Raw genomic sequence first — 23,776 nt, forward strand, 5'->3', positions numbered from 1 at the left:
TACTACATGGTTTTGCTCTTTTTATTTTAGCTCAGGCTGGCCTTAAACTCACAATCCTCCTTTCTCAGCCTCCTGGGTGCTGGGATTATAAATGTGTACCTATTTAAGTAGAGGTTTCTGTATACCCTTGCTTAGTGTTTAATTTTATAGTGATTGAGTCTTGTCTTCTCACGTTGATATTTTGCTGTTTGATCTTTATACCTTCTGGTTAAAAGTAAGACATTGAAGTCTCCTACCATTTGTGTTAATTTTTCTGTTTTTCCCTTAAGTTGCTTCCTATGTTTTGGAGCTCTTCTGGATTTATGCACATGTGTACCTATCATTGTTATATCTGCCTGATGCAGAAACCCTTTTAGTATTGTATCATGTCTATTTCTAATAACTTTTGGTTTAAAGTATTTTTGATATTAGTGTGGCCTTTCCATTTGTCTTGTGCTTTTTGTTTGTATGATATGCTTATCCATCTCTTAATTTTTAATTTACTTATTTCTTTTAATATGAAGTATGTCTTATATAGTTGGGTCTTATTCATTTGATCTAGTCTAACAACACCTGCCTGTTGATGAGCTATTTAAACAAATTAGTATTGTTAATATTGTTGGATTTGCACCTGGTAATTTTTATTGGACCCTATACTGCAGCTTGCCTTGTGAATGCTGCATATCTTTACATTCTTAAAATTATTGGCATTTTTTATATATTATATTATGCAAAATTGTTGCGTAATATAGTGAAGTTGCTTAGAAACTCTTTGACCTTTTGAATTTTTTAAAGTTTTGTTGGAGCAGTGTGAAATTTTGGGCTAATTTTTTTCCTACTTATTGAAGACTTTTTGATGAAATTTTCTGATGACACCATTAGTGCTGAGGTTTTCTAGTTTTAGAGTGAAGAAAAGCATTAGTTCCTGTCCTGTGAGAGTGCTGGCGGTCATTTCCCATGGTCCTTTTGTTTTCATTCTTGGCCAATGTGATAATTTCCTCTCATACAAACGTCAATCACTATTTTGCTGAATCCTTCAGGAAGAGCCTGTGAAGAGCTGATGATTTCTCTTCATCTGACTCTGCTGCAGTACTTTGCCCTGCTGTGACCCCTGTAACTCTAGACTCTTGCCTGGATTCTCCTTTCCTGCCAGATCTGTGATCTGGACACCTGGACAGTAGGCTGAGGCAGTGGAGCCTCCCCCCGCCCACCCACCCCCGCCCCACATTAAGTTCTTATTTCTCAGTGTTCAGTGGAGTTGTTTTGCCTGATACTTGGCATTTTACAAACCATTGTATGTATATTTTGTTGGGGTTTTTTGGGGGGAGGGGGGTCAGATGTTATAGTAAATCTAACCTCTTATTTCATCATAACCAGAAATAAAAGTTCACACATTTCAACAATTGTTTATCTTAATTTTTGTTTTTCACTTCAGGAAACTACCCACAAAGCCAGTATTTTATTGAGTGGTAAACTTAAGGTAGAAAACGGGCAGATTTACCAGAACCCAGTTAGCTGGCTCAAGGATCTTCTGGGTGGTGACAGTTATGTGTCCTGGAATTATGCTTGGAATAAGGTAAATAATTTTTAAATTTGACTTCATAATGAAATAGAAAATATTTATTTTTTACTTTCAAACATCTCTAAAAGAAAATTACAGGATTCCTGATTTGGTTTCTATCCCTGCATGTGTCTCCTGTGATGTGCTACATCTCCTTTCCTACTGAATCAAGACTTGGTGAACTTTTCTGATGACACCATTAGTGTTGAGGTCTATTTGCCAGAATTGCCAAGGGCATGTAGCACAGTTGACTGCACCCCTTCTTTGCTTCTTTAATCTACTCTCAGAAACTTCATCACACCTGTGCACCTCTTTTTTTCTCCCAAGAAATTTCAGTTTTCTGAATCCATATAGAACACTGGAATCATGAAGTAGCTGTGTTGTTGTTAGTGTAATGAAATGAAGCCAAAATCTTCCCGAGTTCTAAGGGAGTGGACAAGAACCCTAAGGCTTACAGACCTCACAGTACACTTCACTTTTGAACATGGCACTATCTTCAAATCACTCCGTTATTTTTCTCAGACTAGAGAGATGGCTCAGGGATTAAGAGCATTGGGTGCTCTTCCAGAGGTCCTGAGTTCAATTCCCAGCAACCACATGGTGGCGCACAATCATCTGTAATGAGATCTGGTGCCCTCTTCTGGCCTGCAGGAACACAAACAGGCAGAACACTGTATACATTGGATGGATGGATGGATGGATGGATGGATGGATGGATGGATGGATGGATGGATGGATGGATGGATCTTTAAAAAAAGATTATTTTTCTCATTGTCACTTAATTGTCTAAGACTTAATAGCTTGACTACTAATTTATTCCTGGCTTCTGAATTACAAGCCCAGTTAGGATTTCACTGCTTTAAGAACCATTCTACCATAGTTGACCCAGACAAGTATGCAGTATCAAATTCACCTGTGCTGGATAGTTTGTCAACCTGGTAAAAGCTAAAGTCATGTGAGAGCCGGGAACCTCAATTAAGAAAATGCCCCCATAAGATCTAGTTGTGAGCAGGCCTCTAGGACATTTTCTTAATCAATGATCAGTGTAGGAGGGCCCAGCCCATGGTGGGTGGTGCCATCCCTATGCTGGTGGTCCTGGGTTCTATAAGAAAGCATGTTGTGCAAGCCATGGGGAGCAAGCCAGTAAGTAGTGCCCCTCTATAACCTCTGCATCAGCTCCTGCCTGCAGGTTCCTGCCCTGTTTGAGTTCCTGTCCTGATTTCCTTTGGTGATGAACAGTGATGTGGAAGTGTAAGCCAAATAAACCCTTTCCTCCCCAACTTACTTTTTTTTTCCATCACAGGCAATTTATTTTGTTCTATTCATTCACAGTTAATAAAGAAAATACTTGGAAACATTTCCATATAATGTTTGACACAGAAATCATCAAATAGAAGTATACAATGTTGACAGGAGGCAGTACATTTATAATTTATAACCCCAAATGTATTTATAAATTAGAAATGGAAAGATCTACAAATGAAATTATGAAGGTTCACCAAAGTCATTTAATCTGTCAGTTTCTCATTCATTTTTATGTCTTAATAATATTCTATTGTATGAATAAGCCACATTTTATTTCTCTCCAGTATTTGATAGATATTTGAGTTGTTTTAACTTTTTTACTATTAGCAACACACTGCTGTAAACCTTCATGTACATGTTTCATAGGTGTACATTTTCAGTAGTTTGAGGATATATTCCTAAGGGTAGAATTGTTGAGTAACAGAGTAACAATATTTTGCATTTTGACCAACCACCAAACTGTTTTGCCAAAGTGGCACACCATTTTACAATCTCACCAAATCCTTGTTTTTAAGGCTCTGATTTTTGTACAAAAGCATTCAATCATTCTGTCAGACCAAACTAGGAAAAGTAAGCTATAGTTCAGAGCTGTTCTATTCCATTTACTATGCAAAGCCATTCTTGGCGTTTGCAACTCTCAGCCCTTTTGAGTATTCTTACAGTGTTCACCTTTTCCTCCACCACTTTTTTTTTCTTCTTTTTTTCTGGTTTACTTCTATCTATTACAAGTGTATAAAAAATCCTCCATCAACGCTGCTAATAGCAGCAGAACCTTGAGAAATATACCTTTGGTTTGCCTCAGAAAAGGAACACATATTGCACTGTAAAGTTTATAAAATTGGCGCAAAACATTGTGATAATGTTACAATACCAGTTTTAAGAGTTCAGTGACTAATGGGGAGCCGATGTGATACATGCAGAACTGTGAAAGCGATCTCACTTAGCCAGCTGTACACATAGACTGTAAATCTACATTCAGATCATTTCTGAACTAAGACTATCATCTCAATTTATCTGTTGAGGTCAACCAGGAAACCCTAGAATATACCTTGATTTTTGCAAAAAAACAAAATAGGGGGAGGGGTTTCTTCAGCATTTCAGTCCACGAGTAACAGTATCCTATCAGGCAAAGTGTTCTCTCACTGTCAACATAGAATGAACTGCTGCTGGAGGTCAACTTGGGCTTTAATTTGCATTAGCACTTACATGCATAGTAGTCCAAGTTGTTGACCTCATGACTTTAAAAAGTAACTCTAAAAAAGTAAAATGGCCCTTCTTGGAAGACTAAAGAAAGACATCCAGCCACAGTTGTAAAAAGTCTCATCAAAACAATATACCCTTTTATGAATTACGCCTCAATTAAAAAAAAAAGTAGCCCCAAATAAGAAGCAGCTCTGAAAAAGAAAATATAACTTAAGATATTTGAAAAAAACAAGGTGAATACAGGTTCAAAAATAATTAAGATACATTTTCTTAAGGCTACCTAGAATTAGGCTTTAAAGAATTCTATTGACACTTCTTCAATTTCATTTTTCTTATGTCTAAACTGTGGAGTGCTAGATGGCTAGCCTTCTGACATAGAGATCTGAGATAGCACAGCAGTGTGCACTTTGTACAAAAACTTGATAAGGCAGGTGGATCAGCTGTTACGCCTGTTTATGGATGCTCTCTATTTGAGCTCTATGATATTAAGTGACCCAAATTGCCTCATGGCTAGTAAATATCAGAGTTAGGTCTAAAACTTAGTCTTCTGATGCTCCACACATCATTTTCTACACTTGTAACAATAGCACAAAGGAAACCCATGTTCCTTTTCATGAAAACGGGCTGCTCTGCACTCACATGACCCTGTAGTCTATCGTGGACAGGAAAAGTGGCTGGCTTTCATTAAAACAAAAAAGTGTCTTTCTAATTTATGGTAATGCCACCCTGAATATCCCTGATATCATTCAGTCTCAGGGGGGAAAAATCAGAATTCTGCCTGGTTAGTACTTGGTGGGAAGGGAAAATGTCTTTAAAAGTCACGAGATTTGTAAGAATGGTAATCTGAGGGAATGCCCGGAAGTGAATAGGTGCAAATGAACAGTAGGCTACCATTTTAAGTATTTACTAGAAGAACACTAGACAGATCTCTCTTGCAAGCATACTTTCTATCCAGATGCCTTACTGAATTTCCATCTATACAAATTCACCCTTTCAGAGTTATCATTGAGTTTTATCTATGCTTCCCATGGCCAACATACATACATCACATATGTATGCATGCAGAGATAGAGGGAGGGAGGAGAGGAGGGGAGGAGAGGAGAAAAGAGAAGAGAGAAAATGAATTAGTGTTATAAACACACATTCCTCCATCCACCATGATCAGGAATATCAAGACATAGAAGGCTGGGTCAAGATAATAGAAACAGATCAAGAATGTTTGTCTGGATGGATTCCCTCAGTCAGTTAATCTCACAGTGTCTTCCTGTAAAACTCCAGTGGGGACATTATACAGGGGAAGCAGCGGGGAGGAGCCTCCTGCTGCAGCGTAGGGATCCTGGGCACTGAGATTGGGAAGGTGTTGTGTTTTGACAGTGGACTCCACCTGTATCATCACTTTCCTAGAGAACAAGTATTATATGTTGATAGGACTTTCTGCCCTGGATTCTGAACTCCTAAAATAGTTTATTGGAGAAATATTTTCTTGGAAAGTCTTTTGTACTACAGTGAGCCTGAAAAGAAACCTTCAGGTGTCTTGTTGGTTGGTTGGTTTCTTTACCTTTTCCCCACCCTTAGAAATTCTCCTCTTTCCTTCCTTGGGATAGTAAAAATTTGTAAGACTTGCTTTTTGAAGCCAGAATTTTGATCATCCATGAGCAGATTATTTTTCCTTAACACTAACAATAACTTTTGACCTTTTAACTTATTTGTTTAAGTTATGATACAAAGGAATGGGTTTCATAATTACAGTTTTCATACAAGTGGCTTTTCTGAAGACAGCAAAAATGGAGTGAATCCAAACACCGTGCTGTATGTCTGTAATCTCAGCACTCAGAATGCTGAGGCAGGAGATTTCAAATTCAAGGTCAGCCTGGGTGAGAACCTGTCAGAAGGAAGAAAAGGAGGGAAGGAAATAAATGGATACTTTCAAATAAAATGGACTCCTAGAAAGGAAGTAAAGTCTTGGACATCTCTTTTGTGTTCAGTAGAAGATTATGTTAATTAATACTCTAACTTGTTTTATTAATTACATTTACAGAAAGGTAGCTAGATGCATTCTCAATCCACATATAGATATAAGGGTGCTCTCGTGTGCGCGCATGCGTACACACACACACACACACACACACACACACACACACACACACACACACACTTACTCTCACCTAAGCATGCTCTTAGGGCTTTATGCTCAAAGAGTCTCAGAGAGAGCATCAAAGCAGAACACCTGCAGCTCTGCCTTAGAAACAGAGCATAATCTTTCCCTACTGATACCGGAATGCAGTGTCTTATCAACCTTTTATTTCAGCCTGATGCTCTTTCTTCTGCTTATTTAAATCTACTGTTAACAGTTTATACTGTGTTTTCTATTGAATTCATTGGAGTTTTCATTTTCAACATTTCTGTTCTTTTCAAAATCTCAATATCCTTGCTCATTGCTCATCCATGTTTCTAGCATTTTTCTCTGCATTGCTAAATTTTCTCTTTAGGTCCTAGATTATTATTCATGGTTTTTGGTTGTTTTGTTTTTCTCAAATCATTGAACATTATCAGAAAACTTTCGGAAACTTGTGGCATTTTACCTACTTGAGTAACTTTGAGTCCCATAGTTGAGCAGTTAATTTTAGGGGGATGGTCACCTTGCCTTGCATTTCATGTTTCTTGCATTTTTGTGCTACCGATTTGCTCATCTATTGCTTTTAATATGTCTTCTAGATTTGGGGGTGGAGTAAGGGATCTGTTGAGCAGCCTATTGTTAAAGACTTGATTCTTGCTAGGTGGTAGTGCACACCTTTAATCCCAGCACTCAGGAAGTAGTGGCAGATAGGTCTTATTTCCAGGCTAGCCTGGACTACTTAGTTCCAAGACAGCCAGGGCTGTGTAGAGAGAGAGAGCAGGTCTCAACAACAACAACAACAACAACAACAAAAAAAGGCTTGATTCTCACTGTTAGGAATGAAAACAGAAACTGATGTAGTCTTCATCAAGTTTCATCACAGCCAGAGAGACTGACCATTCAATGGTTTTCATGTGTCATAGGTAAAAGGCAGCTTCAATATGAGGCTTCCCAAACATTCATCAAGCCAGCAGCCATACCCCTGCCTGAGCTTGACTTCTGTCTTCACCTCTCTTCCCTCTGTCTACTTCCTTATAGAAAATAGATTGTGACAACAAAAAAGATATGGCCATCTAATTTTTAACACTGGAGGCAAAAACATGCAGTGGAAAAAAGATGGCCTATTCACTATATGGTGTTAACAAAACTGGACATCTATCTGCAGAAGAATGAAATTGATACATGTCTTTCACCTTGTACCAAAGTCAATTTGAAATAGATCAGAAACCTTAATTTAAAGCCTGAAATGTAGAAAACATTAGAGGAAAACATAGAACATGCTCTTCAAGACATTGGGGTAGCCAGAATAGAAACCAATAGTGCAGGAACTAGCCCCACTTATCAATAAATGGATCTGCATGAAATAAAAGGAGTCTGTGCAGCCAAGAAAACTCAGCAGAGCACACAGATAGCCCACAGGATAGGAGGAAACCTTCATGAGCTATGCTTCAGACAGACGGGTAGTATCCAGAATTTACAAAGAACTGCAGAAATTAAACACCAAAAGAAATACCCCCAACTGCCATTTAACAAGTGGACTAATAAAATAAACACAGTTTTCAAAAGAAGAAATACAAATGACCAGCACTATTTTTTTAAGTGTTCGACATCCCTAGTCATCTGGGAAATGCAAATTAAACTACTTTGAAATGCTACCTCACTCTAATCAGAATACTATCATCAAGAAACTCCATAACAGGCCGGGCGGTGGTGGCACACGCCTTTAATCCCAGCACTCGGGAGGCAGAGGCAGACGGATCTCTGTGAGTTCGAGACCAGCCTGGGCTACCAAGTGAGTCCCAGGAAAGGTGCAAAGCTACACAGAGAAACCCTGTCTCGAAAAAACCAAAAAAAAAAAAAAAAAAGAAAAGAAACTCCACAACAAATGTTAGAAAGGATGTAGGAAAAGAGGGACCCTTGTTCTCTTCTGATGAGAGTTCAAATTAATACAGCCATTGTGAAAATCAATTTAGAGTTTCCTCAAAAAATTAAAAAAACTACCATATGACCCAGCTATGTCCTGGGCATATATACTCTGAGAACTGCATATTCCACCAATAGAGATAATTGCATATTCATGTTTACTGCTACACTATTTATGATAGCAAGGAAATGGAATCAACCTAGATGACAGTCAGGAAATGGCTCAATAATAAAAATGTGGTACATATACAAAGGGGATATTATTGAACTGTAAAGAAAAATGAATCAGGAAATTAGCAGCAAAGTAGACAGACTTAGAATATACATATCATTTGAGCTCACCCAGACTCAGAAAGAGAAAAATGCATATGCCAAGAGACTGAGAAAGGGTAATCTTCAGTGATGAAGATGTGGGATGCAAGCAGAAGGACTCAGGAGTTGTGAAAGAAGTTATAAAGCTAAGTGCTTTTCTAGCTTTAACTCTGTCACAGTTTCTTCTTCTTTTTTCTTATGAATAAGCCCATAAAAACTAGTTGATGGTGAAAGTTTAAAACCCTGAACAAAGCTCCTTTAGAATGGCCTTTCTGACTGTACAGAGGGTCACTGAGATGCATAGAGTTTAGAGCAGGTGTCTAAACTCTGAAAGCAAGTGTCCACTTGAACGGTTACTGTAATATAGCTGTGTGATATCTTTATTTGTAAGTTCATTACAATAAAGTGATTTTGAAAATTCAGAGATAAAAAAAGATTTACAGCTTTAAACAATCTGCTTTGGGCTGGAGAGATGGCTCAGCCGTTCATAGTGCTGGCTGCTCTTCCAGAGGACCCGGGTTCTATTCCGAGCATCCACATGGCAGCTCACAACTGTCTGTAATTCCAGTTCTATGAAATGCCCTTTGACCTCCAAGGGCATGCACATGGAAGTGATGTCATACATACATTCGAGCAGAAGACTCCTACATGTAGAATAAAAAAGTACATTTTAACAATCTGTTTCATGGCATTTACATTGTAGTGAAGCATATTTTGTTTTGGTCTTAGAAGGATCTAGTGAGGTTGACTGGACAAGGTTGACTTCTATTAATTTACAAATAGAGTTTACACAAGTCTATTAAAAATGAATGAACCATCGAGTCTCAGAAGTCCACATGCCAATGCTCATTAGGTTCTGTCTCCACTAATTCCTCTCTATCCTGTCAGAATTTTTTGAGGAACTAACTGCAAGATCTAGTTTACTTAACATCTACAAAGTGAATGAGATAATTTTTTTAAAATAGATTTTTAATTTAGTATATTTTCTTGTTGTTTTCAGTTAGGGATGTTGTTTATTTGTTTGTTGAGACAGGCTCTTACTGTGCAGCATAGGCTAGACTGAAGCTAGCTATATAGGCCAGACTGTCTTTGGACAGTAATTCTCCTCTGCCTCTGAAGTCCTGGGATTTTAAGTATGCTCTATTATGTCCAGTTCTGTGTGTTAAAGCTGTGGGGGATTTTTGTATGTTTTAATTACTTCCAGTGGTTTGTGTATTCCACTCTACATTAGTTACCACCTTAACATTACCCAGCACTTCCTGGTAAACAAATGGTGGTTTAGTATGAGGTACAAGAGCAAACATACTCAGTCTATACTTTGGTGAGTGTAAAGTACATTGGACATTTTCAGGACATAACAAATATATAACCCATTGTTTCTAATATCGGTTCTTTGAAAACTGACTGATAATATTTAGGGGCCTTTCCACTCTGTGAAAAGAAAGGAGGGATTGGCACCCTAGAGAGGCCCAGTATGCCCCATTTTCACCTTCAGACTTTGGTCTATGAGTTGAGCCCAAAGGGTCCCTTCACCTTACAGATCTCCTATCTGTAGGTCACTCTGTTGGTCACTGTTCAATTTAATAAATATTTATTGAGCACTCAGAATATACTAGACAACCATGTCAGATGTTTTCTGGATGCTATCTCTTTCAATCCTAACTTAATAAGCTGCAGATAAGTCTTTAAAAACAAACTGAGACATGCAGTTTAAGAGCCTTACTTAGGAGTTGGAACTTAAAAGTCCTTGATTCCATAATGTCACTATGTGACATCTAACGGTATAAGAATGTATATGACACAAACCATGTTCTCAAAAAGTTCATGATTTAATGGAAGCAAGACACATTAACTCATTTAAATGAGATAATTGCCGTGACAGAAACAGGAGCCCAGAAATTATAGGAGGCCTATGTGGGTATCATTCTTAAGCTTAGAAGTTACAAAAATGTGCTCTAGAGAGAAGTATGTTCGGATTGAAACTTGACAGATTGTTCACGTGAACCTACCCTCGGGGAGTGTTATTAGAATGCCATAGCTGAGAGAAGATGGCTCTTCGTGAGTCTGCCTCCGCCCTCCCTTTACATAGAGATGTTTTTAAGCTCTGAGCTTTTAAGCTGATACACATTAATTAACTGGTTAATTAATATCTAGATTCACAAGCACATTTTTAAATGTATACAGAGACCTAAATCTTATTAATGTGATCAGTTAGGTATCTCATTTCTTGAAAAATGCCATTACTTTTGTGGTTTAGTTTTATTATAATGATCATTTTTAAGTTATAAAGCATCAGGTACTAGATTACATGTGAGCTGATGAGAGAATTAATGGTAAACAAAGGCTGACAGATTTTTTTTCTATATAGGAGCAGATAGTAAATTATAGTTCAGGCTTCACTGACACATGATTTCTGCCATAAGAACTTAATTCTCTCCTGGCTGCCACAAAGCAGCCAGAGATGTTAAGTAGATGAGTGCTAACTATATTTCAACAAAATATTTTTATAAAAATAAAGGTGACAAGTTAGACATGGCTGTGATCTATGGTATTATGAAACAATAAATAACTTGTTTACAAAAAGCACAATTTTTCAGGTAATCAATGTATTTGCCTCTTACAGAATATATGACTTTTAAAACCATTTTTGATTACTTACAGGTAACATATCTTGGAAAGGAGCTTTTCAAGTATGTTTCTGAAGAAGTGCCCGTTCCTCCAGAACCTTGTAACACACCTCAGCAACAGCAGCCTTGCCTCCCAGGTACATGTGGTACAGGAATACCCAAGCCTACTGGAAAAGTACTACTTCTTTTTCCCCAGATTTGGTGAAATTCATAATTAGTCATAATTAACCATTTGAACATAAAAATCAAGCGGCACTTAGTGTATTCACAGTGTGTGCATCCACTACTTCTAAGTAGTTTCAGAACACTTTTGTGGTCTCCAAAGAATCCTGTTCCCATTCAGCAGTTACTCCCCCATTCTCTATATCCCACAGCCCCTAGGAGTCGCTTTCTATGGATGGATATGTTATTCTAAATGTTTTTAAAGTGGAATAATGCACTGAGGCTTCTTGTGTCTAGCTTTTCTTCAGCACAATGATTTTGAGGATTTTCCATATCATAGCATGTGGTTGTACTTTGTTCCCTTTCATGGCTGAATGTACTCTATTACATGAATATGCCACAATTTATTCATTCATCATTTGAGCATATGAGCTGTTTCCACTTCTGAGTAATGTGAACGATGCTGTTGATAACTCCGTACACATTTAGAGTGCCTGTCTTGCGTTCTTGTGGTTATATAGTGAGGAATGGAATTGGTATATTGTATAGTAACTCTAGGTTTTGTTGAAGAATAGCCACTGTTTTCCACATCATCAGAATCATCTTACATTCCTGCAGTAATGATCAAAGGTCCCAAATTCTCTACATCCCCAGTGTAATATTTGTGTTAGTTTCTTGTCCTATTCACAGTTGCTTCTAGGAAATTTTTAGATAATACCATCCTTTATAATTAATTCCTTTCTCTGAATCTATTCTAAAATCTCTGAGTGGTTTTCTTAAAGTGTCATACACAGGAAAGAGTACTTTTCCTTCCCAAAAGCTTTTTCTGTTCACATATTTTCTGAAAACTTGCACTAAAATGAATCTTTGCTTATTAAGCTAACATTCCTTATCAAATGGAGATACTATCCTGAAAAACCTAAAGAGCATTCAGTCTCACAAATGAGTGTCACACTTGACTTGATTGTGAAAGAGCACCTTAACCTCCTTGGATCCTGTCTCAAAAATAATAATAATAATAATAATAATAATAATAATAATACTGTGCTGACTGGTTTTATGCCAACTTGACACAAGCTAGAGTCATCTGAGAGGAGGAAACCTCAGTTGGGAAAATGTCTTCATAAATTGGGCTGTAGGCAAGCCTGTAGAGCATTTTCTTAATTAGTGATTATCCAGGGAGGGCCCAGTCCATTGTAGGTGGGGCCATCACTGGGCTGGTAGTCCTGGGTTCTATTGGAAAGCAGGAGGAGCAAGCCATGGAGAGCAAGCCAGTAAGCAGCACCCCTCTATGGCCTCTACATCTACTGCCTATGGTGTCCTGCCCTGCTTGAATTTCTGTCCTGACTTTCTTCAGTGATAAACAGTGATATGAACATGTAAGCCAAATAAACCCTGTCCTCCCCAACTTGGATTTTGGTCATGGTGCTTCATAGCAGCAGGAGAAATCCAAACCAAGATAAGTACCTCCATCCTAGTAGGTACCTTCTTCCAGTTTTGTAAAGACAGGCTTCATAAGTACGTTTCTTCATTTGGAAACTTACTCTGGGAGATCAGATCAGTGAACATGGGTGAATTAAAGGCTTAAGAAACCTGGCAGTTCTTGTAATTCTGGTGTTTGGTTCCAGACTGTCCTAATTTTCTTCTCTGTTGCTATGATAGAGCAATGACCATAAACAGTTTAGGGGAGGAAAGAAGATGTTTGGCTTGCAGGTTAAAGTCCACCGTCTGGGGAAACCGAGGCAGGAACCTAGAGGCAAGAACTGGAGGAGAGACCAAAGACAAAGGTTGGTTTGCGGCTTGCTTTCCAAGACTGACTCGGCCTGCTTTCTTAGACAATCCTGGACCACCAAGCCCTGCTAGGAAGTGGCACTTCCCACCGTGAGCTAGGCCCTCCCACATCAACCAACAGTCAAGAAAATGCCCCACAGACATGCCTCCAGGCCAGTGTGATGGAGGTAATTCCTCAGTGAGGTTCTCACTTTTGAAGTGACACTAGTTTGTATCAAGTTGACAAAAGTAGTCAGCATACTAACCCTAACTACAGTAGGTCAATTTAATCAAATCATGGAGTCAGGCCTAGTGACCTCCTTATATTTAAGTGACTCCTATCACTGTGAATCTTGTATGACATATAGTGTATCATTTCTTATGCAAATGATAATTGATAGCTTCCTAAGGGTGAAATTGCTATGTCAGCGTCTCTCTTGTTCTCTCTCTCTCTCTCTCTCTCTCTCTCTCTCTCTCTCTCTCTCTCTCTCTCTCCCCCACTTCACACCCCCCCATGCCACCCATACATCACACCCATAGCTGTTTCCAGGAAAATCCAGCAAACCTTTCTCCTCCTAGTTTCTAACCTGGAAATAAAAGAAGAGCTGTATCATAAAGGCCATCTGCTTCCCAGATTTTCCCCTGTTGCCTATATAAATAATTTCTTACTATGAATTTCTTTCCAAAAATCCTGATTGCCCTATGCTTCAGATACTTTTAAAATGTGTATGCTAATTTGAAAGCTGTAGAGGTACCAGGGGCCATCTAACTTCTCCATACTTGATCTGAGCCTGAAAATCCACAGACAGACCCTTGCTGGATGCTGTTGGAGTTTCATTTCAACTTTCTTGATTAGGATTCTTGTGTCCTTGTTTTATACCTGTCAGTATAAGTTAGAAAAAATGTAAAATGCTTTATCCCAACTGCAAGAGAAGCATTCATGAGAGAACCTTTCTCCTTTCTTGCATATAAAAACGAGTTAGGGAAATGAAGACTTGTCTCTGACACTATAGAGACCAGACCAACCCAGGTGGGGACCTCATGACCCTACCCCAGGTCATAAGCAAAATCTGTCTCTTGTGTTTTCAGTGACCAGTCTTTGAAGAGTGTTTTTGGAGAGAGGAGGAAAAGGGGGAATTAGAAAGAGCATTTTATACTTCTTACAGCTAGGATGGCCATGTATTTACATTTGACTGAAGCAGTATCTAATCTACAAAAACTATTATAGAAGTATACTGCTTCAGTGACTCAGTATAAAAGCCAAGTAACTTGGTGTTTAAGAAGATAGGATGTGGAAGAGGGGAGGCTGTGACTGTTCATACCTTCTCTTATAAGAAGCTTATGCAGGCCTTAAAACACTGCAGCTGGAGTGTCAGACCTTACCCTGCCATTCTCTACTATACGTCATTGCTGGTTGCCTGGCTTTTATCCTTCTGAGAGATTGAAGAGGTCTTGAGTTCAAAGAGATTCTTATAGGCTCTTATTTCTTATAGTCCCCAACATTCACCACACCATAGCTTCCAATAAATATCCATGGAGTAATGTTCATTGAATGTATGAATAAGTGAATGTAAGCATGAATATGATCTAAAGGACTCTGTTTTAAACAGGATTTAGTTGAATGATCTTAAGTAGGCCTGTCAAGATGTCAAAGACTGTAATAGAATTTGAGATAAGGAATTCAACAAATGGTAAATGCAATTTTAGTTACTATTACCTCTTTTAAAATATTGTGTGTGTGTGTGTGTGTGTGTGTGTGTGTGTGTGTGTGTGTGTGTGTGTGTGTGTGTGTATACATGTGCACCTACATGCATGCCATAGTGTGCATGTGGAGGTCACTGGACTACCTTCATCTACCATGTGGTTCAGAGGATCAAACTTGGGTCATTCACCTACTGGCCCATCTTGCCAGCCCAGGTAGTAGTATCTCTTTCATCTAGAATTGATGTTTCTGATTGTGAGGTAGGTAAAGGTAATGGCCCTTCCTGTTTCATTCACTGTCATAGTCCCTCTCTCTTTCTTCCTCTTCATGAGAAATCATGAAGTCTCTTCAGCTTTGTTCATCATTTTTTTCTTAAACTTAAATAAAAATCAGATGACATCTGTAACATTTTACAGAACAAACAGCAGCTTCCTAATATCATATGTATGTATATATGCATGTATGTATCATGTTTGACTCATGGTATCAAGAGAATCTTAAATCATGAAAATAATAAGATTTTAAGTTTTTAATCTGGCTATTTCAAGACTTTCTTCAAGCCAGATGTAATGGTGCAGACTTAATAATTCTAGCACTCAGGAGGCTAAAGCCGGAGGATTGCAGACTCAAAACCAAACTATACTAAGCAGTGAGATCCTGTCTCACTGTGCAGGCCCAGTTTATATATTTAAGTTTCCTGTCTCTATAGTACCAAGATACTCAAAACACATCAACATTAAGCTAATCATATATAGGTATGCACACACACATACACACATACATATATATGTAGTGATGGCTTCTAAAACATCTCAAAGATAGTCATGTCAGTGTTGCTGTTTTGCTTTCTTTCTCTAAGTGTATGTGGTAGAGCTGGTACATTCACAGGTATTCCTGTTTTACATGGTTGAGAACCAAAGCCCAAAGGAAGATAAGTACCTAATAAGAGTACCAAGGTTGTTTATTGCAGCTCTTATTTACAACTCTGAATTATTTTTTGTTGTTTTAATCATATTCTCACTCAGATATCATGATTAACACTATTTTAACCTAACTCATAAGTTTGAATATATATTATATATGAAGATTTGCCTTGTGTAGTCAGGTTTCTCCAGTACCACCCGGCCATGTGATCCCTCAGCCACTTATAAAATAATCATCCAGAGGCTTAATATTAATTACCAATTGCATGCCCTATGGCTGGCTTCTTGCTAGCTAGCTCTTACATCTTTTTTTTTTTTAAGATTTATTTATTTATTTTGTATACAGCATGTATGACTGCTGGCCAGAAGAGGGCACCAGATCTCATTACAGGTGGTTGTGAGCCACCATGTGGTTGCTGGGAATTAAACTCAGGACCGCTGGAAGAACAGTCAGTGCTCTTGACCTCTGAGCCATCTCTCCAGCCCCCATAGCTCTTATATCTTAAATTAACCCATTTCTATTCATCTATGTTTTGCCATGTGTTCTGTGGCCAAAAGAATTTTATTTGCTAGCCAATGGGAGCAACACATATTTACAGCACACAGAAAGACATCCCACAGCAGTGTTGTCTACAGACCTCTTAGAAGTCACTTTACCTGTATTAAACCATTTACTTCTTTATAGTAACACTCTGGGACTCTGGGTTTCTTTTTCTATTTGATCAAATGCACAAAACCCTGAACACTTTACATTTAAAATCAATTACTCCAGTGTATCTCTCTCTCTCTCTCTCTCTCTCTCTCCCTCTCTCTCTCCCTCCCTCTCTCCCTCTCCCTCTCCCTCTCTCTCTCTCTCTCTCTCTCTCTCTCTCTCTCTCTCTCTCACACACACACACACACACAGAGACAGAGACAGAGACAGAGAGAGACAAAGAATAAGGGCTTATGTTGTTTAAAACTTACAAATAATTCAGGTCTCATGAGCTTGGGCAAAGCATCATGGCAGCAGAAGCATGTGGAGAAGGACCAACTTTGTCTCATGATGGACAGGAACCAAGGAATTCAAAAAGAGGCCAGAGAAAGATAGAGCCTCCCTCCTGTTCCAGGATACACCACCATGGCGTGCTTCCTCTCCCTGGGCTTCACTTCCTGCTCTTCATCATATCCCAGAAACTCCGTCATATCATGAACACACCAAGGTATTAAACCATTCCTTAGGTCGGAGCCCTGGTGATTTAATTCACTCTGGAAACACCATAACCAACACACTGTGGGTATTCCTGCTACCCATTGAAATAATTGTTGATCATTTGTTAATGGTTGAAATTACATTCATCATGGAAAGAATTTGATTTGTCTCTGATTCCTGGCACAGAGCTCCTTAAATCCCTGGAATTTCCCAAATGATAAGGATGATAGGAATGTCTTCTTTCTGAGATGGATTGTGACTGGTTCCTGGATAGCTTCAAGATGGGAGCTTATCTTCAAAGAGACCTTCAACTCTATCTTCCAGGCTCTATGAAAGAGAAGAGCTAATCTTGAGTTAACCAGTAGTGGCCAATCATTTAATCAGTTACTTTAGGCCTGTGGAAAGGTAGGCATGTTACAGCAGGAACATAGGGTAACCCTTTTACGTCATGGCTAGCATGGCCAGGAAGCAAAAGAGAGAGGGGAGGGGAGGGTATGGTCCCACCGTATCCAGGGCCATGTCTTCAATAACCTAAGGACCTTCCTTAACTCAGAGCCCCACTTCTCAGAGGTTTCACCACCGCCTCTCAACACCATCATTTGGGGTCAAACTGTCAACATAAAGGCTTTTGGAAGACACTCAAGAGTCAAACTACGGAAGACATCGAGTTGGTGTCAAGCGTTGGTCAGTTGATATGATAACATAACAAAAGTCAGAATGTCAAAAGTGCTGGGAGTAATTAGAGCTCTTTAGAATGAAATGCATCTGTAGGTTTAATATGGTGTTTTCCATTTGGAACCAGAGTAAGCCAAGTTTCATTCTATGAGCCTAATGAAAGGTAGTGCATAGCTCGTAAGACCAAGTTCTGGAAGTCTGAGTTAAAAATTTCACAAATAGAAATGACCTCATATGCAAATATGAACTTGGGGCCTGGTATACAGGTAATAAATCTAATAGCTAGAGAGGTAAAATGGGTTAAATGAACAGATTAGTGAGATTTAAGAAGTAAGCTGAATTGGAAAAACACATCTGATGGATTTTGCTTTTGATCTATTAAGTGAAAAGTTAAAATATTAGTGGGGGGAAAGCCAAAAATAAAAATTACTTTCAACCTAACCAAATTAACATATCTGCCAAAGTACTGATTCTGGCACCTAGTTAACATGAAAGTTGCATATACATTATTTTGCCTAGTTAGTGAATCTACCAATTCAGTTTGAATATACTTGTAGAATATATAGCATCTGGTACTATTACCTGAGGAAAATTTTTTTCTCCCCACCCCATTTATGGACATAATAGTTCTTAGCTGTACAGTCCTTGGAGGGTGGGGTACAGCAAGAGCATCTACATACATATGCTACTATTTGTTCATAGACCTCAGATGCCAACAACCCTGTTTAAGAATTATACCTCAGTAAAAGTGAAAATTAAAGGACAAGGTGTTTCTACCTACCAACCAGGTGATTGCCTTCATTAAGCTATCAGTAAGAAGGCTTTGGTCATTGCTATAAAAAACAATCGGCATTTGACCCAGGAAGGGATTGAATCACTTCTCAGGTTCCTGACTTCTCCTTTCTTTTCCACAAAAAAATTCTTTCAGAGACAAAATTTCTTTTGTAATCTTCCACTAACACTTTCTGATACTTTGTTCCTTGCACAAATATGTAAGATAAGGAAGGGAGATTTTTCTTTTCTTTATTTAAGAATTTATTTATAATACCCAATATGCTATTGTTAAAGCCCACCACCTGCAATCCAGTCCTCCTTGTCTTCATGCTTCAGAGCTAGGAAGTATCTGGGCTCATTTAGTATAACTAGTATAACCTCTGAACATGATTCTGCATAATCCTGTCCAGTCAAGACTGACAATTACAGAGGGGAAAATGAATAGCAGATATTGTTGGACTGCATGAATATCTGTGGATCAGCAGGGATATGCCTAGTATCAGTCTTTTACATGTCAGTTCATATTGCTGTCAATCACAACAGCTTAGTTTTTCTAAGATCTTTTCATGTGACTGGTAGCATTTCCTAATAGGCCCAGGACAAGAGCTCTTGTAAAAGACATTGACTTTAAGCATTTACTCTGTAGTGTCTGATTTCTTCCCTTCTTCATCCCCTCAAATGAATGTCAGGGCTAAAGTGAAAATAAAACTAGTGTGGGATGGTATTCTTTTCCAAGGCAGATCCTTTGATATGTGTCCTCCTCATGGTCCCTAATCTGTTCCCTTCTCCTTCGTGGCACAAAGCTTAGCGGGAGTAGTAGGAGTTGAAGGATAGACTGGATTGGTGAGAAAGCTTTTGTTAAAGTTCATGTTAAAAACATTATTGAGGTAGACGGGCCCAGCGGCGGCAGCCGACAGGGATATTCAGACCCGGCGGCAGCCGGCAGAGACATTCAGGCCCAGCGGCGGTCCACAGAGGTAGACAGGCCCAGCGGCGGAGACAAGCAGACGCAGGTAGGCCTGTGGCGGCGGCCTGTGGAGGTAGACAGGCCCAGCGGCAGCCCACTGAGGTAGTCGTGCCCGGCGGCAGCGGCCGACAGGGACATTCAGGCCCGGTGGCGGCCCCCAGAGGCAGACAGACCCAGTGGCAGCTGACAGGGACATACAGGCCCGGCGGCGGACCGCAGAGGTAAACAGGCCCAGGGACGGAGACAAGCAGACGCAGCTTGGAACAGGGACGCCCCTAACCCCAACATCTGGGGAAGAAGCTATCTCCGTGGGTCAGAACCAGAACGAATCTGAACACTCCGTCTGAGGACAACCCAGGGCCCAGCTGCTGATCCTGTGAAACCCAACAACTTGGAGGTGTTGGTGAGACTACCCTGCTCAGCTGAAACCCATCTGGGAGAGGATTCAGATGCCTACAGTTTAAAGTCTGAAGAAACAAGATCAGCTGAGGAGTTGACAAATGAACAAAAAGTGACCTGAGAACACAGAAGAAGGCGCTACCCAGACACCAAACCAGATCACCAGAATCATAAGTATATAATTCACCGATTGAAATCAGCTGCCCCTGAAGAAATAGCCCAATAGCACCAATTTAACCAAGAACCACTACTAAACCGAGACTAAAAATTAGAACAAGAGAGGCACTCTCAGACACAGACACCACCTGCACCTCACAGAGGAAGAGATAAGTAGACGCCAGTGCAAAAATACAGGCAACAACATAAAGACCTATATGGCAACATCAGAACCTAGTGATTCTACACCTGCAAGATCTAAACATACCATGACAGAAGAAGCAGAAGAAATCAACCCTAAAAATGACATTAAGAAGATGATAGAGGCCCTTAAAGAAGAAATAAAACATTCCCTCAATGAGGAAATAAAAACTTTCCTTAAAGAGGAATTGAAAAACTACCTTAAAGAGGAAATAAAAACTTTCCTTAAAGAGGAAATAAAAAACTCCCTTAAAGAGGAAATAAAAACTTCCCTTAAAGAGGAAATGAAAAACTCCTTTAAAGAGGAAATAAAAAACTCCCTTAAAGAAATGGAAGAAAAAACGAACAAAAAATGGGAAGAAATCAAAGAAAGCCAAGAAAAAGCAATTAAACAGATGAAAGAAACATTCCAAGATCTGAAAAATGAATTTGAGACAATAAAGAAAACACATGCTGAGGGAATGCTGGAAATAGAAATCCTGACAAAACGAACAGGAACTACAGAAACAAGCATAACCAACCGATTGCAAGAGATGGAACAGAGAATATCTGACACTGAAGACACGATAGAGAAAATAGATTCGTCAGTCAAAGAAAACAATAAAGACAAAAAAGTCCTAACACAAAACGTCCAGGAAATTTGGGATACCATGAAAAGACCAAACCTAAGAATAATAGGGATAGAAGAAGGAGAAGAATACCAACTCAAAGGCACAGAAAATATATTCAACAAAATCATAGAAGAAAACTTTCCTAACCTAAAGAAAGAAATACCTATGAAGATACAATAAGCTTACAGAACACCGAATAGGCTGGATCCAAAAAAAAAAGTCCCCTCGCCACATAATAATCAAAACACTAAACACACAGAATAAAGAAAAAATATTAAGAGCTGCAAAGGAAAAGGACCAAGTAACATATAAAGGCAAACCCATCAGAATAACACCAGACTACTCAATAGAGACTATGAAAGATAGAAGATCATGGACAAACCTCATGTAGACACTAAGAGACCATGGATGCCAACCTAGACTATTATACCCAGCAAAACTCTTAATCACCATAGGTGGAGTAAACAAAATATTCCAGGATAAAATCAGATTTAATCAATACCTGTCCACAAACCCAGCCCTACAGAAAGCACTAGAAGGGAAAATTCAACCCAAAGAAGCTAAACACATCCATGAAAAATCAAGCAATAGATAATCCTACACCAACATACACCACAGAAGGACAACGCAACACAACCAAAAAAATAACAGGAATTAACAATCACTGGTCATTAATATCCATCAATATCAATGGTCTCAACTCACCTATAAAAAGACACAGGCTAACAGAATGGATTAGAAAACAGGACCCATCCATATGCTGCATACAAGAAACACACCTTAACTCCAAAGACAGATACTACCTCCTAGTAAAGGGCTGGGAAAAGGTTTTCCAAGCAAATGGACCTAAGAAACAAGCTGGTGTAGCTATCCTATTATCTAATAAAATAGACTTCAAACTAAAATCAATCAAAAGAGACCAGGATGGACATTACATATTCATCACAGGAAAAATCCACCAAGATGAAGTCTCGATTCTAAACATTTATGCTCCAAATACAAAAGCACCCACATTCATAAAAGAAACACTACTAAAGTTTAAAACGCACATCAAACCCCACACATTAGTAGTGGGAGATTTTAACACACCACTCTCACCAAAAGATAGATCTACCAGACTGAAACTTAACAAAGAAATAAAGGACCTAACAGATGTTATGACTCAAATGGACCTAACAGATATCTACAGAATATTCCATCCTAACACAAAAGAAGATACCTTCTTCTCAGCACCCCATGGAACCTTCTCAAAAATTGACCACATGCTTGGACACAAAACAAATCTCAACAGATACAAAAAAATTGGAATAACCTCCTGTATTTTATCAGACCACCATGCCTTAAAGTTAGAACTCAATAACAACAAAAATTATAGAAAACCCACAAACTCATGGAAACTGAATAATACCCACCTGAAACATCAATGGGTCAAGGAAGAAATAAAGACAGAAATTAAAGAGTTCCTAGAATTCAATGAAAATGAAAGTACAACATACCCAAACTTATGGGACACTATGAAAGCAGTGCTAAGAGGAAAATTCATAGCTCTAAATGCACACATAAAGAAGATGGAGCAATCCCATACCAATGAATTAACAGCACAACTGAAAGCTCTAGAACAAAAAGAAACAAACTCACCCAGGAGAAATAGACGCCAGGAAATAATCAAATTGAGGGCTGAAATCAATGAAATAGAAAACAAGAGAACAATACAAAAAATCAATGAAACAAAGAGTTGGTTCTTTGAAAAAATCAACAAGATAGACAAACCACTAGACAAATTAACCAAAAAGCAAAGAGAGAACACCCAAATTCACAAAATCAGAAATGAAAAGGGAGACATAACAACAGACAATGAGGAAATCCAGAGAATCATCAGATCATACTTCAAAAACCTGTACTCCACAAAAATGGAAAACCAGGAAGAAATGGACAATTTTCTGGATAAATACCAAATACCAAAATTAAATCAAGACCAGATAAACCATTTAAATAGACCAATAACCCCTAAAGAAATAGAAACAGTCATCAAAAGTCTCCCAACTAAAAAAAGCCCAGGACCACATGGTTTCAGTGCAGAATTCTACCAGACTTTCAAAGAAGAACTAATACCAATCCTCTTCAAAGTGTTCCACACATAGAAACAGAAGGAACACTACCAAACTCTTATTATGAGGCTACAATTACCCTGATACCCAAACCACACAAAGATGCAACAAAGAAAGAGAACTACAGACCAATCTCCCTCATGAACATTGATGCAAAAATACTCAACAAAATATTGGCAAACCGAATCCAAGAATACATCAAAACAATCATCCATCACGACCAAGTAGGATTCATCCCAGGGATGCAAGGATGGTTCAACATACGGAAATCAGTCAATGTAATACACCATATAAACAAACTGAAAGAAAAAAACCACATGATCATCTCCCTAGATGCTGAAAAAGCCTTTGACAAAATCCAACACCCCTTCATGATAAAGGTCTTAGAAAGAATAGGAATACAAGGAACATTTCTAAACATAATAAAAGCAATTCATAGCAAGCCAACAGCAAACATCAAATTAAATGGAGAGAAACTCAAAGCGATACCACTAAATTCAGGAACAAGACAAGGCTGTCCACTCTCCCCATATTTATTCAATATAGTACTAGAAGTTCTAGCTAGAGCAATAAGACAACAAAAGGAGATCAAAGGGATACAAATTGGCAAGGAAGAAGTCAAACTTTCACTATTTGCAGATGATATGATAGTATACATAAGTGACCCCAAAAACTCTACCAGGGAACTTCTACAGCTGATAAACTCCTTCAGTAAAGTGGCAGGATACAAGATCAACTCAAAAAAATCAGTAGCCCTCCTATACACAAATGATAAAAGGGCTGAGAAAGAAGTCAGAGAAACATCACCCTTTACAATAGCCACAAATAATATAAAATACCTTGGGATAACACTAACTAAACAAGTGAAAGACCTTTTTGATAAGAACTTTAAATCTCTAAAGAAAGAAATTGAAGAAGATATCAGAAAATGGAAGGATCTCCCATGCTCATGGATAGGTAGGATTAACATAGTAAAAATGGCAATCTTACCAAAAGCAATCTACAGATTCAATGCAATCCCCATCAAAATCCCAACACAATTCTTCACAGACTTGGAAAGAAAAATACTCAACTTTATATGGAAAAAACAAAAGACCCAGGATAGCTAAAAGA

The 23,776-nt window shown here is 38.6% G+C and overlaps 1 protein-coding gene across 5 annotated transcripts in view; it reads left to right on the forward strand.

Moving 5' to 3' along the window:
• Positions 1–23,776, forward strand: part of Ankrd31 (ankyrin repeat domain 31) — a 165,435-nt gene that overhangs the window by 128,726 nt on the left and 12,933 nt on the right. For all 5 annotated transcript variants that reach the window (XM_042261661.2, XM_042261660.2, XM_042261664.2 and 2 more), the window contains 2 exons: positions 1,415–1,555; positions 11,061–11,163. In XM_042261661.2, the coding sequence (XP_042117595.2) occupies positions 1,415–1,555; positions 11,061–11,163 (244 nt within the window). The remainder of the gene's footprint in view (positions 1–1,414; positions 1,556–11,060; positions 11,164–23,776) is intronic.

Source organism: Peromyscus maniculatus, chromosome 15 (assembly GCF_049852395.1).
Source record: "Peromyscus maniculatus bairdii isolate BWxNUB_F1_BW_parent chromosome 15, HU_Pman_BW_mat_3.1, whole genome shotgun sequence".
In the NCBI taxonomy this organism is placed as follows: Eukaryota; Metazoa; Chordata; class Mammalia; order Rodentia; family Cricetidae; genus Peromyscus; species Peromyscus maniculatus.